Genomic DNA, 16,532 nt, shown 5'->3' with positions numbered 1-16,532 from the left:
TTAATAGAGTACTAAAAGAACTTTAAAAGTCCTCTCCTAATTAAAAGTTATGATATCTATTACAGATTACATATAATATATATCATAACTTTTATATAATCTGTAACATATATCATAACTATATATATATATAGTCATGCTCTTCTACTATTTAAGCAATACAGGAATTAAATCTCCTGGAAAAGAGCTATGGGATAGTTAAAAAGAACAAAAATAAGCACAAAATTATGACTTTCCCAGACACGAAGTCTGTAAGGGCAGTTTTCTCAAAAATAGACACGGACCAGAAACTATAGGATATCAATACCAATTACGTATTGGGTATTGATATTTTTGAAGTCTCTCCTAGATTCAGTTTGTGAGAAATATAGAAACTTATTGCCCACATGTATGACACTATGTTATTTACTTTGCACACAAATATGGATGACTAAGTTGTAGCCACTGAAAAGACTAGAATGGATTCAAAATTCGATCTCATACTGACAACTACAAAAACTCTTCAGAAAAATGTACCTGTTTTGGAAAATTCCACTGAATTCTATTTATTCAATTGAAAAAAATAAGTAAAAAACAACACATAATTTGGTGTACACATAAGCTAAAAAAGCTTAAAAAAAGGAATTCCCATCACAATGAGAGATCATTTTTCTATCTTAATTAATTAGAATCAATAGAACCATTTATCTTAGCTTTGTCCTTAGATTTTTTTTTTAAGTCACAGTCATCAAAACAGCTTGAAGTCGGGCTTGGTGGCTCAGCCTGTAATCCCACGCCTTGGGAGGCTGAGGTGAGTGGATTGCCTGAGCCCGTGGGTTCGAGACCCACCTGGGCAACTTGGTGAGACCTCATCTCTACAATAAATCAAAAAATCAGCCAGGCATGGTAGCGCGCGCCTGTAGTTCCAGCTACTTGGAAGGCTGAGGTAGAAGGACTGTCGGAGCCCAGCAGGAGCGGCCACTGTACTCCAGTCTGGGCGACAGAGTGAGACTCCAACTCAAAAAAAAAAACAACAGCTTGGAATGGAAGTTCAAGAAGAAAATTCAAGTGTCAGGTTTACTACTATGTCCCTGATTAAGTCCCTAAGACTTTTAGGATCTTCAGTCTCTTAATTTGTAAAAAGACATAAAAATATCCATCTTGCTTATACTATAAAGCTGATGTAAGACTCAAATAGGCAATGTAATATAGAGAAAAGACATTGAAAAGTATTATTAACTGAGACAAAGCAGTACAGGAACAGATCACAGGTCCAAGGTAGGGTTCAAGTCCAATTTCACCATTACCACCAGTGTATCTCTAGGTAAGTCAAACTCCTTTCAGTCTCAATTTCTTCCTTTGCTCAATGAGGCAGCTGATTTTTAAGGTTCTTTTTATTTCTATGAATCTGTGATCTTGTACTGAACAAGATAATGAGAAAATTCTCTAACATGCTTCTGTTTCCTATGAAAGTAATATACATTGATTAGGTGTTCCATGATAAATTCTGGACTCTGTATTGCAAATCAAAAAAAGGTCATCATTTATTTGGCATGAGCAGGCTCATATCCTTTATGAAATGAGGTGTGGTATTAATTTATTAACTACATAGCAGAATGTTAAATGTAGGAAGGCAGCAATCATGAAAAATTATGAGAATCATTACATTAAATCTGAACACAAAACTAACATGAAAAAAGAGTCTGTCCTTGAAATAAATAAAAGCAGAGTCTATGCAATACGACCTCTAGTCCATGCTAAAATCCATAAACCCCATAAAACAGAAGATTACAGGTAAACTTGGAGATATGGCTGCCTTGCCTGGCAGCTTGATATCTTTTTTATTACCTGCTCCTCTGTGGTGCTAAACTAGGATTTTGCATATACCACAACTAAACAGAGAACACTCAGTAAACTGGGCAATATAAGCTTGTTGCTCTAAGTACTACAAGAACAGGGACTTTGTCTGTTTTATTCACAGATGGATCTCAAACACCTAGAACACTGCCTGGAACACAATAAGCAAGGACTAAATATTTATCCAATAGCTGAACTTGCTTCTATTTTCTGCCTAATAGGTAAGCTACACTCTTTTTAGAACTTTTGTTGACTTTTCTTTGTCATTAACTTACTTCTATTTTTTAAAAAAGAGGCTAATTATAAGAATTTAACCAAAGGTGATCCTAGTCAAAAGTGACAATAATGACACATACAAATGCTTCAAATCTATTTGTCACCTTAAAATAATCCAAATTAGAAGGAAAGTTTCTTTCAGTGTAAAGTTACAAAATCCATTAGGACTAACTCCAAAGTTAAGGAACTCTTCTTTTTCACGCTACCAAAGAGAGTACTTCAAACAATGGAGGAAGAAGTCTACATATAATTCATAAAATGGAATTAAAAATACATGAAAAAGAGCTATTAATAAACATGACTTTTGTGTTTTTTCCTTTTGTAACTCAAAACAGTGTGGTCTGCCTCGTGCCCACATCAAAGGAGGCCAACAAAATTGCATGAAAGAAATGAAAGCTCAACTCAGTATCTCTCTCTCCTGGTGCCTAAACACATTTTACAAAAATGTCCTTTGAACCAGCAACAAACTTAGAAAACCAGAAACAGAACAGGAAGATAAACCCACAAGAGAAAACAACCATGACATTGCCACACCCCCTTGCAGTTTTCTCCAAAACATTTTTCTTACCAGATGAACACAATAAGTCAAAGAGCTCTATTTTTAATGCATGAGTCTTGGTTGTGACACAAACAGATAATTGGGAAATCTCTTGTCTGCAGCACAAGCCTAAAATGCAAAGTATCTATGTCTGTTAAATAGCACGTCTGACATAGAAAGTATTAAAATGAAAGGACGAATGAACTATGAGCAAATGGATGAATGTTTCTAAGAGAATTTTAGAGTAATTCAGCAAGATGTGACAATATATAAATTGGCTCATCAATTCTCAATATTCTCCTCATACTATATAACTATTTCTCCTCAACCTATCTATATAAAAAACTTATGTTAAAAAGGGAGGAGGGTCACTGAGACTAGCTTGAAAAACTTTCATTGTAAATGCCAAGGAGTTATTCTGCAAAAGAAAAGGATAAATCCAAAGACAAACAGAAGTAAGAGAAAAAAATTGCCAGCATGACTGAACTGGAGAGAACGGAGGTCATCTACCATGCTGTGATTCCTAAAAAAGAATTTTCAGTAAAGTTTTGCTCCATGTTATCAATGAAATTCCCATGCAATTTCTTGAGAGGTTGTAGTAAAGATTTAAATCATTTTATAAATATTTCTAGATATCACTTATTCATTTATCCCACAAATATTTATTGATATAGTTTCTTAGAACTGTGTTTACATTGGCAGCCTCTGTAGAGATAGGCCTTATGATGGAAGCAAGAAAGCCCAATTCTGTAAAATATCCAGAAGAAAAAAACTATAGTTGACCCTTGAACAAGGGTTTTTGAACTGCATGGGTCCACTTATAAGCAAACTCTTTTCAGTAAAAGTTGCACCGAGTATGCCTGCCTCTCCTGCCTCCCCTTCCACCTTCTTCACCTCTTCTGCTTCTGCCATCCCTGAGATGGCAAGAGCAACCTCTCCTCTTCCTCCTCCTTCTCAGCCTACTCAAGATGAAGATGATGAGGATAAAGACTGCTACTTAATGAATAATAAATATATGTTATTTTTCTTATGATTTCTTCATAGCACTAAGAATCTTTTTCTCCAGATTATTATATTACAAGAATACAATATATAATACATATGATAGACAAAATATGTGTTAACTAACTATTTATGTTCTGGTCAGCAGTAGGCTATTAGTAGTTAAGTCTAAGGGGAGTCAAAAGTTAAACACAGATTTTTGACTGCTCAAGGGGTCGCCCCTAAAGCCCCTGCATTTGTTCAAGGGTCAACTGTATCTTCTAATACTGCTTCTTGTTCTATTATTTGAGAACAACTCATATAGAAAATATGTTTCAGTCATTTCAATATGGAGGTTCCTCAAAAAGTTAAAAATAAAATTACCATATGATCCAGCAATTCTACTTCTGGGTATATATACAAAGGAAATCAAATCAGTACGTTAAATATATTTCTGCACTACTATGTCAGTTGCAGCATCGTTCACAATAACCAAGATATAGAATCAACCAAAGTGTCCATCAGTAAATAAACGGATAAAGCAAATGTGTTGTATATACACAATAGAATACTATTCAGTCTTCATATAGAAGGACATCCTATCTTTTGTGGCAACATGGATGAACCTGGTAGACATTACGCTAAGTGAAGTAAGCCAGGCACAGAAAGAGAAATACTGCCTGATCTCACTCGTATATGTGGAACTAAAAATGTTACACTCATAGAAGCAGAGAGTAGAGAGTAGAATGATGCCAGGGGCTGGGGTTGGGAAATAGGAGAAGTTGGCCAAAGGGTACAAGGTTTCAATCAGGCAAGATGAATAAGTTCTGAAGCTCTACAGTATGGCGACTATGGTTAATAATAATTTATTCTGTACTTGAAAATTGCTAAGAGAGTAGATCTTAAATGTTCTCACCACAAAAAAATTTTAAGTGGGTGCTGGATATGTTAATTGACTTGATGTGATCAATTTACAGTGGTTACATATAATCAAGACATCACCTTGCATACCATACATACATACAATGTGTTCTCAGTTGCAGTCAACTGACCAAAGAATCTCTGAAACAACTGTTCTTGCCAGACACTGCCTGTTCACCAGATAACTTTTTCCCATAGCTAGTCATGATGCTTTTTCATTCTCTTCTGAAGATTAAAGTATTGCCAGGCCTCATAAATTTCTCACGAATTGTGATTAAGTGCAACCTAATTCTAAGTACTGTTTGACTGACAAATGTCTTAAATCCTAAAAGCCTGGGCATCAAAATTGCTAACAACAATAACCCAAGCTACTTCCATCATGAATTTGATCTTTGCTTTAAAACAAAACAAAACAAAACAAAAACCCCAACATGATACTTCCATAGATAATGACCCACATAAAGTGTTCCCCATGACTAGTAATGGCATCTGTGTTACAGCCAGGACCAGGAAGAGAAGCGTGTGGCTCACCGCAGCCGGGACAGCAACAGAGATCCCTTCTAAAATCAGAACACAATGTAGCTCATTCTTCCACATCTTCCAGGGGAAACCAGATGATGAGTGTGCTGATGTCTTTTAAAAACAATCTGGTAAATGCTTTTAGATCCCGTGCCCTGAATACTGGCTGACCTATATATTTTTGGCAATGCTAGTGCCCTAGAGGGTCTGATGATTTGACAGGCAATTAAGGTCCTCAGTTGAGATGAATTTTGAAAAAGCGGAGATAAATAGACTAATTTCCTACAAAAGTATTTTCTTGTGATCTTTGAAATGTTAAGGGGGCCATGTCAGTGTATTATTTTGAGCATGGAAAATTTTGCTTTATAAAGACTGCCAGTATAAACAACTAAACCCCACAGCCAGTTGCTCATGCCAGATGAAGCAACTTTCCAGGCAGAAGCAGGGACTCTATCTAACCTAATGGGGTTGGGTGAGAGGACAAATTAAGACAGTACATTAGATTTCCTGTGTCAATTATCATTTGTTTTAATGTCATTACAAAGAGTATTGTAAAGATCCAATAAGATATTGTACAGAAAATGTCCAGTGATGTATCTGGCATTATCATCATCATTGCAACAGAAACACATTCTACCCATTGCTCAGATCAGGTGAAGAAATGTGAAAGCAAAAGAAATAATTTTTTTTGGACCAGAATATCTTTAACTATCTCAAAAGTATTGTAATGTCATATCATATACCTGAAATTTTGTATTTTTCTTGTAATCAAATATTGCAAACAGTATTTTGTTAGCAATAAGCCAGTGAATAGGAAAGGGAATGTAACCTCTTAAATAGTTATTACTTTTAAAAGACAGTTTGTCCACTGGACTTCTTTGGCAGATCTTCAATTACCAGTGTAGAGAACTAAAAGGAGCTTTAGGTATCATTCTTAAAACAAGGGAACTAAGACCCAAAGAGACTAAGGGAAATGCCTGACCTAGTACAAAGAAAGGGATCTACTTTGGATGTCTATACAAACCTCTTTATACTGATCTCATTTATGGATACATTGAAATGATGCTAAGTAACCCTTAGATGGCATGATCATACAAATAAGGAGAAATGAAGATTTGAAAAATAAACACTACTGGACAACTCTTTCTGCATAAATGACTGCTTTCGGTTCTCACAAAAAAAAATTGCAGCATAACTATGATTAGCACTATGTTTAAGATAAGGAAACGGAGGCCAATAAAGATCACAAGATCAAATAGGCAAAGCTGGGACTCAAATCCAGGTCTAACTAAGCTATGAAATCCCAGCCCTTTTTTTTTTTTTTTTTAATAGGCCTGGTGCCTTCTGGAAGGTTAGTGAGTCCTGCAACATCTCTGTGTTTCTTTTTTTAAATAATTGGTTTTTCTAATTTTCTGGCTGTTAAGCAGTTAAGCAGATGCTTAACAGCCAGAGGATGAACACTGTTCCAAGATCACATACCTGTAGAGGAGTCAATGATAAAAAGGGATGACAGGTCTCCCGGAAGGATTTCATAAGTCACTGTTCCATATATCCCAGAATCCCGGTCAGTGGCAAGAACATTGATGATCTCGGTGCCAGGCTGTGTCTGACCACTGATGCTTGTCACGTAGGTTGATGGGTTAAACACGGGATGGTTATCATTCACGTCTTCCAGCTCCACACGGACAAAGGCTTGGGCGCTCAGACCACCCTGGGGAAGAAAAAGCAGTGATTACAAATGGGTCTCTGCTGGACATGGGAATGCAGAATAATTGACAATGACCCTAGAACAGATTTTTGAAACAAAATTTGCATGTATAGATACACATACCTATATGAGCATTTTTCTTTCAATCTTGAGATAGGAGGTCATATGCAATGGCATAGTATCTATACCTGAGTTCTGATTTTTAAACATGAGTGAGATGACCACTTAAAAACCCTATGAGACAAAAATTTCATAACAGAAGCAAAAAAAAAAAAGTTTTCAAAAAAGTTGTCCCGACGTCCAAAAAACTCAGACATCACATTTATCTCTAAGTTAATTTTGAAATAATATTGGTAAGTGCTAAGGAGAAAGGGTAAGGGAGTATTCACGGGGAATACCCTGGCAAAAAGCCTCACTGAGAAGGTACCATTCAAGTACAGACTGGCCTACTGGAGGCAGCTAGACTTCAGTAATCTGGAAGAAAAGACTAATAGGCAGCAGAAAGAACAGGTACAAAGGCCCTGAGGCAGGAGTGCAGTATGTCTCTCTGGCCTGTCCAGGGTCAGCAAGGAAGCAGGAAGAACTGATGTCAGAGGGGAAGTGAGCCTCTATAGGCCTCTGGAACGACCATGGCTCTCCCCCACTGGAGAATTCTAACACAGGAGCAGCTCAATTTGACTTAGGTTCAGCACAGACTGAGTAGCAGCAGAGTATAAGGACAAACCCGACAGGAGGCTCTTCAAAACCATGAGTCCTGAGTGAAGGGTGCCTGAATGAAGCTGGGAGCAGTGAAGGTCCTCATCCTAAATATACTTGGGGCCAGATTTGTTTATGAATTGTGCATTTCTCAAGCTTTGGAGCAGTAACATAGTGCATAAAGCAGTAAGAAGTGCATCCCATACTGCTTATTATGTGTTACCGCCTTCTAAAAACAAGGAGAAAGGAAAATAGAAAAAAAAAAAATCCTCTGCGATTTTTACTTTTCTAAAAGCAGAACATATGTTCCTACTTTAAAGCACCATTTCCCACTTCTATTTGGTACATTTTGACACTTTCATCTTTGACAAAAATCCTTGGTAAGTCGCAACAGCCTGGGTTTTCTCACTCGTTCACTTTCCCCTCCTCCCTTTTAAAAAAAAATTTATTTTTATTGTTTTTTTTATTTTCTGCTGTGGCTGAGAGGCACTGAGCAAGGAGGAAAAAGGACAATGAAGAAGAAGACTTGGCAAGAGACAAAGGGAGGACTGCCGCTGTGCAGATAGGGAGGAAGCTCCTGTGGAGGGGAAGGGAGGGCAAGAAAGAGCGCATTGTTTGAGATGAAGTTCAGGACAAACCCAGAAACGGCTCTAGACTCTGAGGTCCCATGTACCCCAGGCTTTGGGGACCCAACAGAATGGGGAAATACATCTTTAGAAAGAGTGAGATCGTTCATGTTCTAACTTGAGTCAGGTATTAGGACTATGCCAATTATCAACTGGAGTAGGAAAAATGGGGGCTACTTAGGATGACGATAAAAACGATGCAAGTTCATCCATCTGGTCATGTGTGTAAAAGGCAGACTGGCCCTACAAGTTTAGCAACCCTAAATACCCTGTAAGTCTCCAGGCATAATGAATCGGAGGAGACTGCAGACTGATGATACACAAAGAGAAAATATTCCGTCACATCTGACACAGACCCTGTTGTCACTCCAAACTGACTTCTTGCTCAGTTTTGCTTTCCCTCTTCCCTTCCTTCTCCTCTTCCTTTTTTGTTTCTCCTCAAGTTCAAGAAGTCACTTAGAGTTGAGGAGGGGCTGAGAAAGCAGAGAAGAAAAGTAATGAGAAAGTGGGAAAGATTTGAAGAAATGAGTGTGGCACCATCTTAATATCTTTAAGAATAAAGACCTTAATTCCTAGGTTGTCCATGAAGATCCTAAATCAGGCAATGCTATTAAAAATAAGCAGATGTTAGACAAACAAAGCTAAAAACTTACTGTCAGAGAACAGTCAATCTTCCTGCAGGAAAAGTATTCTAGATCTCAGTTTTCCATTTTTATAAATTCATTTTTGTCTGCTGAATTCATCAAATAGGGAGTACTTTCCTATTATAATAATCATTCATGAATGTGTGTTGTGTGTTTTACATATATTTTCTTCTTCAATTGTCATAATCTTCCCTTTTTAGATTTTTTAAAAATTTTATTTTAAAGATGTGGAGTACAATTCTGGATTGGGGATACAAGTGGACATCGTACGGATAAAGTTTGGGCCTCCCTTTGGTCCCCACTTTGCCTGGTTTGAGATCAGGTACCCGTACTGATGCTGTGTCACCCACCCCCCCACACCCTGGGAATATCACACTATTGCCAATCCCTTTCTTAAAGTATTATGATAAATGTTCAGGGTCCACTTATGAGTGAGAACATGTGGTACTCTGTTCTTTGTTTCTGTGATAGATCACTGAATATTATAGACTCTAAATCCAACCAAGTTGCCGTGAAGTTCGTAGGTTTGTCCTTTATGGCTGCATAATATTCCATCATGTATATGTACCACATTTTTTTTTAATCCAGTTCAGTTTTGATGGGCAGCACAGTTGACTTCATATTTTTGCTATTGTGAATAGTCCTGCAATAAACATGTGTGTGCAGGTATTTTTTGTAGAACGATTTGAGTTCCTTCAGGTGTCTTCCCAGTAGTGGAATTTCTGGGTCATATGAAAGGTAACGTCTAGTTCTTTTAGAAATTGTCACACTGTTTTTCATAGAGGTTGAACTAGTTTGCAATCCCACCAACAGTGCAGGAGCATTTCCTTTTCTCCGCATCCTTGCCGGCATCTGTTGTTGTTTTATTAATGATGACCATTCTTACTGGGTAGGGTGGTATCTCATTGTGGTTTTGATTTGCATTTTTCTGATGATTAGTAAGTCTAAGCACTTTCATGTGTATATAGGTTGTCTGTATATCTTCTTTTGAGAAGTGTCTATTCATGTCTTTTGCCCACTTTTTAATGGGGCTGTTTGTTTTTTTACCTTTCAGCACATTTGAGTTCCTTGTAGATCCTGGATGTTAGACTGTTGTCAGATACACAGTTGGCAAATATTTTTTCTCATTCTGTGGGCTGTCTCCCTGCTCTCTTGATGGCTTCTTTGACTTTGCAGAAGTTTTTCAGATTACTGAGGTCCCACTTGTCTATTTTATCTCTTACAGCATGGGCATTTGAGGTTTTGATCAGGAATTGGTTGAATACTCTGATTTCCTTAAGGATGTCTCCTGTGTTTTCTAAGATTCTTATAGCTTGAGGTTTTACATTTAGGTCTTTGATCCATACAGAGTCAATTTTTGTGTATGGTGACAGGTAGGGATCCTGTTTCAATCTTCTGCATGTGGTCAGCCAGTTTTCCCAGCACCATTTGCTGAATAAGGTCTCCTCTTCCCAGTGGTTGATGGTGGAGGCTTTGTTGAAGATGAGCTGGTTGAGAAATTGAAGTTTTTCTTCTGGAATCTCGACCCTCTTGCATTGGTCCATATGCCTGTTCTTGTACCAATACCAGGCTGTTTTGATTATTGCAGTCTTATCATAAAGTGTAAAGTTGGAAGTGTGATACCGCTTGCTTTGTTTCTTTTGCTGAGGATTGTTTTGGCTATTCTTATTTATTTATGTTTCCATATGAATTTCTGTATTGGCATTTCCAGGTCTGAGATGAATGATATTGGTAATTTAATGGATATTGCATGGAATCTGTAGATTGCCTTTGGTAGGATGGACATCTTAGCAATGTTGATTCTTCCCATCTATGAGCATGGAATATTTTTCCATTTGAGTCTTCTTGGATTTCTTTGAGCAGTGTTTTGTAGTTTTTAGATTGTTATGGCTTTCCCCCATTACAGTTAAGACCAAAGCATCAAAGGGTTAAGTGATTTGTGCAAGGTAAACACAACTAACTGTAAATAGATCTGCAGGTGAAACATTTATCTGTCCCCCAAAGTCCTTGTGATTTCTTTTAAATTAGATTTCTTAAATTTTTGCTATGGTGTAAATTCTACCTTTCATGTAATACTTGTTTACAGCTGTACTTGGGAGAATGCTAATCATGGAATCCTTCTTAGAAAATAGAAGAAAGACAGGGTCCCTGGTTTTAAGGAACTTACAGTCTATAAGACAGACACTATACAAGTATGTTTGTGGAACAGTGGAACAATCTGGAGCTGAAAGACCTGGGTCCAATGCCTGGCTCTGCCTGCACTAAGGTCCACAGCCTAGAGAAAGTCGGGTCGTCTCTGAGTCTGAGCCACCTCTTCTGTAGACCAGAGCTATCTGCTTGCCTCTTGCCTCTTGGGCTTGTTACTGAGTTAATGGCATAATACATGTGAAAATATTTATAGGAGTTAATAACTATTAAATAGTTCTTACAGGTGCCTTATTCTAAATATTTGGGACTAGATAGATTTGTCTTAGACATGTGAATGTTTCAAGTTTTAGAAAGGTTATATAGTGCCATAGACCCAATGGGGCCTGGGGTGGTACACCACAATCAAGCACTTATATGAAGCAAAATGTATGAATAGATACACTTGTAGGGGAAAATCACCCACGGATAACCTCGGGTCAGTTTAAGACAGGTTTCTCACTAGGCGAGTTTTTGAAACTTCCCATGATGAGAGTTTTGGGTTTCAAAACTATAGATACACAATCACGGTATTCTTTCCAATGTAGACATGTGCTACCACTAAGCTATGAGCATCGAACAGAGGCAAACTTCAACACTGAAGGGTCCTTGAGTCAGGTCCTCAAAAACAAATAGGATTTGACAGTCAGATATTCTAGGTGGCAGTAACATTCTAGAAAGTGTAATGACATAAAAAAATAGACTGCTATGTTACAGGACAGGTTAGCAAACTAATTGGAATAGAAGGATTGGGCATGTAGAGGGAGAGGATAGGTAGGATAGAGAGGAAACGCTTGACAGGTTCTTGCCACTTGATTTAAATGCTAAGGAGGATAGACTTTATTCTGCACACCAATGGACCCCATCAGTAAAAACGTGGTATGTGCATCCCCAATACACATACAGTATTTTTATTTGTATATATGTTTACTTTGCTATTGTATTATTTATATTAAAATATAAGAAAAATCAAATTAAAAAAATGAAATTCAAAGTTCTAATGTTTTCTTCCTAAATCTCCACATGAGACAACGAATGCTATGATTAATGAAGTGGCAAGATCAAATCTAGGTTTTAGAAAGAGATACTTGGGTACCAAGGACAAGATGTATCTTTAAAAAATAAAGAGATTACTTAGTCAAACAGCTGGGGAAGTATCAAATCCATCAAGTCAAATGGGTTCTTTGTCTCAGAACTTCTCACAGAAATATTTGCATACACATTTTTAGAGTTCTTAGTTGTTCCCAAGCTTTTTAGATCACAGAAGGAGAATGTAGGGAAACTAGTATCCCACAGAACACAGTGTGAAAAAAAGCTGTCCTACACTCATGTTCTCCATCCCCTTAGAGTATATACTTCCCAATGCTTGGTAACTAAACTTCTGTTCAGCTCATGAAAACCATTTTGAGCATACGACCTCAAGAAAGTCTGTGAGTCAAAACTAACCAGCCAAGCTGCTTCTCGATTCCTGGTCTTTAGAAACTGTAAAAGATTTTAAAATGTTTGTTATTTTAAGTTACTACGTCCAGGAAAATTTGTTATGCAGCAATAGGTAACTCATACATCCCAGAAATTCCATGCACGAATATTTCTTAATTTTGTCTTATCTTTCTTTCTTCCACCAATAAGTCGGTCATTCTGATTTAATTTTAATTACTTATTTTTTAAAATTATGGTAAGAAACTCCTGATCAATCTACATGAATCCCAGTCCCCTCAAGTTATGGAGTGAAAGATGAAAGTCACTTGGGAAACTTCAAGCTTGAATGCATACAGTATTTGAGGACCACCTAGGGCAATCAGGAAATACAAAACATTTTCTGCTGTTGTTTCTACTTTGATTGTCTGTTTGCCATTCTCTTTGTTCCTGCCTTCTGAAACTCCTGAACAGTAGAATATTAACATCTGTTTCTTACATCTCTTAGCTCTTAAGATCTGTGGTTTCATTTTAGTGAGCTTTCTATGTCAATGCATTTCAGTTTGTAGTTTATGATTTAAGGAACAAAGGTGAAGGGAGATGAGGCTACAATTTGTTAAGAAAAAAATGAACAAGACTAAGTTGTGGCATCACCAAAGCCAAGAAGAGCAGCATTCAAAAAATATTTTCAAATGCATTGAGATGTTAAATAAAACAAAAATAAATAATCCTAGGACATGATAGAAGAGTAACTATGTTGATAGAAACAGTTTTATTGGAGAGGTAGAGAGGGAAGAATGTATCAAAGAAATACTGAAATGTGAGGAAATGGAGACAACGATTTTAAGCACATTTGCTGTGAAAGAGAAAGGAAGAAAAAAAATGGTTTTCTAAGAGGGTACATGAAATCAAAGGGAGTTTAGGTTTGGGTTTTGTTTTTTTTTAAGATAGAGAATATTATTCTGCCTTGTATACTTATGAGAGCCATTCAAAATAATTTGAGAAGTGATTAATGCAGGAAAAAGAGAAAATCATTATGGAAATGTTAACCTTAAGATGGCTAGAATTTAACTCCAGTATTTTGAGAGACCAAGGCAGGAGGCTCTCTTGAGCCCAAGAGTTCAAAAACAGCCTAGGCAACATAGTGAGATCTTGTTGCTACAAAAAAAAAAAAAAAAAAAGCTGGGCTTGGTGGTACGTGCCTGTAGTCCCAGCTACTAAGGAGGCTGAGGTGGAAGAATCACCTGAGCCCAGGAGGTCGAGGCTATGGTGAGCCGTGATTGTGTCATTGCACTCCAGCCTGGGCAACAGAGACCTTGTGTCAAAAAAATAATTAATTAATTTAAAAATTTTTTTAAAAAGAAGGCTAGAATGGATGGGAGCCCGAACAGTAGAGAGATTTACTTTTGATACAAACAGGGATGTCTCTAATATAGTAATAGGAAAGAAGGCAAAGCATGTGAGCTGACATACAGGTAGATTAGTAGATTCAGAGGCAGGAAGATAAGAACTTCCTCTCTCAAGCAGACATATTCTTTTTCTCTGGGTACATTCAGCAGCTGAGGCACAAGGCCAGATGTGTAAGAGTTGGGCTTACCCAGGGCCGGGGCCTTACAAGTTCTATTGAGTGGGGGAACTAAAGGGAGTTTGCAACTGAAGGACTTTAATGATGGGTAACAAACCAGTGATCTTAACATGGGAGAAGAATTGTCTACTAGAGTGGAGGTGTCACACTGAGACATATTGAGGCAGGAAGGTAGACAGGGATGAGAGTAGAAGGAAGGGGCCAGGAATCTATCTGCAATGGGAGGTGGGAAGGGGGCTGCCCTAAGCAAAAGACCTTCTGTAAGGGCAAACTTGTATGCTGGAGATAGCCTTCCATGGCAAAAAGAACTGAGTTAAAGAACTTCCATAAAGCATGCGCACATTGCAGGAAAAAGCCTCTTGCTGCAGGGCAGTAAACTTGTAGGCAGGAGCTTTCTACCAGGCAATATTTAAACTTGGCCAATGAAATAGAACCACGGAATGGGCCCATTCAATAGATGTCCAAGATTGTACTGACCCATCCAACACTTACTGGGCCCACACAATGAACATCCAACATGACCCCAGTTAAAGAGATATATAGACAGAATGCAACTGTCAGGGCTCTTGAGCCAGTCTGGCTCTGGAGCCTGCTCCTAATTCTCTGGAGTATACTGCCACTTCTGTCTAATACATCTCTCTGTGCTCTTACTGATTGTGTGTTTCATCCAATTCTTTGTTCAAGATGCCAAGAACCTGGTTTTCAACAGAGGACTGTGGCCATAAGTGACCATCTACATTTCAGGGTTGGGTGCCCCTCAACAATATTGGATATAGAATACTTGAAATCAAGATGTCAGAAGTTTTGCAATTACTGGTAATGAAATTTGGAAGTGATGAAGTCAAGGAACTGAGATGCTCAGGCTGTTGGAAGATTCAACAAATGAATACTGAAGTCTTTACTTGGTGAGGGAACAGGAGTGAAGAGGAAGACTATGAGCAACGTGTAAAAGTCCTAAGTGAGAAGAAGGTAAGTCATGAAAACAACAAAAAGGCATGTCTGTGATATAGTCTGACAACATGAGCTTCAAAAGCAAATCAGCCGCTGATAGAGAAAAGAGTAGAAACGATTTAGACTCTGCCTGGGCAACAAGGCGGACACCCACCTTACCACCTCCCAGCATGTGATTTGAGGAACATGGGCTTCCCTGTGTGAGGCCAGAAAGGAATGGGTATCCTTAGAGGACAAGACTATTTCAATCAGAGCAGGTTGAGTTTGTAAGGGAGTTTGCTAAATGATGGATCATGCCATTCCAGCGGGCTTGGTAGAAAAGTTTTGAAGGGCAAAGCAGGTAGGTAGGAGACTGATTCAAATTAAGGAATGAACTGGGCAAGGTGGGGATGAGAATACAAAAAGAATAGATGGCTAGGAGGTTTCAACTTTTAGAAACCAGAATGAGGCAAAGTGACATTTAAGACATTTCAGGATTAAAACTGGTAGCATATTAAATGGTGGGCAATCTGTTTGCTATATGGTTCAGGCAATTTAGCTAGAAAACATGGGACAACTGGGTAACTGCTCAGTCCTGAAATGGGAAGAAGATAGTAATCGATCAGATAAAAGATAAGAATACGCTTTTTAGAAATTGAAGGAACAGGTATTTCACGCATGTAATACCAGCACTTTGGGAGGCCAAGGCAGGTAAATTGCTTGAGCCCAGGCATTCAAGACCACCCTGGGCAATATGACGAAACCTTGTCTCTACAAAAATAAAAATAAAAATTAGCTGGGTGTGGTGCCATGCACCTTAGTCCCAGCTACTGGAGATTCTGAGGTGGAAAGATCGTCTGAGCCCTGAGCTCAGGAGGTAGAGGCTGCCATGAGCTGTCATCATCGTGATCATGCCACTACATTCCAGCCTGGGCAGGAATGAGATCCCCAACTCAAAAAAAAAAAAAGTGAAAGAACATATTCTATTAAAATTAAAATGAGTGTACCCTTTTATTTAGCAAGTTTGCTTCTCAGGATCCAGCTGCACTGCGCACAAACTATGGAGAGACAGCTTTTATCATGAATGCATACAATGGTGAAGAGTTAGGTCCATTAACTTTCTATTGTTAGTCTGACAAAATACTCCCTTAAGGTTAGAGTGGTGAGATGGAATTGAAATAGCTTTATTTCAGACACATATTTCAGCTAGAGAATTCAGGCCATAACAAAAAATGAGATAAAGTATTAATAAACATTTATACCAAATGAATACTGAAGTCATTTACCAAAAAGGAAAGATCCATTTGGTAAAAATGAATGGGAAAAAGAAACAGAAATTAGACGTAATCGTAGTCTAATTAGATTGTAGAGTTTTATTGTTAAAAACTACCTGTTTGCCAATGTAATCCAATTATTTGGTTCCATTATGTAATTTTATAGCATCCTCATAGCTTATGAGATAAATAGCAGCAGCATGACAGTAAAAAAATAGCATATTTCTTTATTTTTTATTTTTTATTTTTTTATTTTTTATTTAAAAAAATTTTTTTTATTTGAGTTGGAGTCTCACTCTGTCGCCCAAACTGGAGTGCAGTGGCCGCTCCCGGCCACCGCAGCCTCGACCTTGCTGGGGCTCCGGCGATCCTTTCCGCCTCAGCCCTTCCAAGTAGCC

General features: G+C 37.9%; 1 protein-coding gene across 1 annotated transcript in view; it reads right to left on the bottom strand.

The window, feature by feature from the left end:
- DCHS2 (dachsous cadherin-related 2) overlaps window positions 1-16,532 on the bottom strand; it is a gene marked incomplete at its 5' end in the record, with an annotated part of 154,196 nt that overhangs the window by 125,289 nt on the left and 12,375 nt on the right. Inside the window, 2 exon segments of the mRNA XM_008065606.2 lie at window positions 3,905-3,909; window positions 6,547-6,782. Of these exon segments, the coding sequence (XP_008063797.1) occupies window positions 3,905-3,909; window positions 6,547-6,782 (241 nt within the window).

This window comes from Carlito syrichta, unplaced genomic scaffold (assembly GCF_000164805.1).
Source record: "Carlito syrichta isolate Samal-C Ts95f unplaced genomic scaffold, Tarsius_syrichta-2.0.1 Scaffold308685, whole genome shotgun sequence".
In the NCBI taxonomy this organism is placed as follows: Eukaryota; Metazoa; Chordata; class Mammalia; order Primates; family Tarsiidae; genus Carlito; species Carlito syrichta.
The sequence above is the reverse complement of the archived record's forward strand: the minus strand, read 5'-3'. Positions and strand labels throughout refer to the sequence as shown.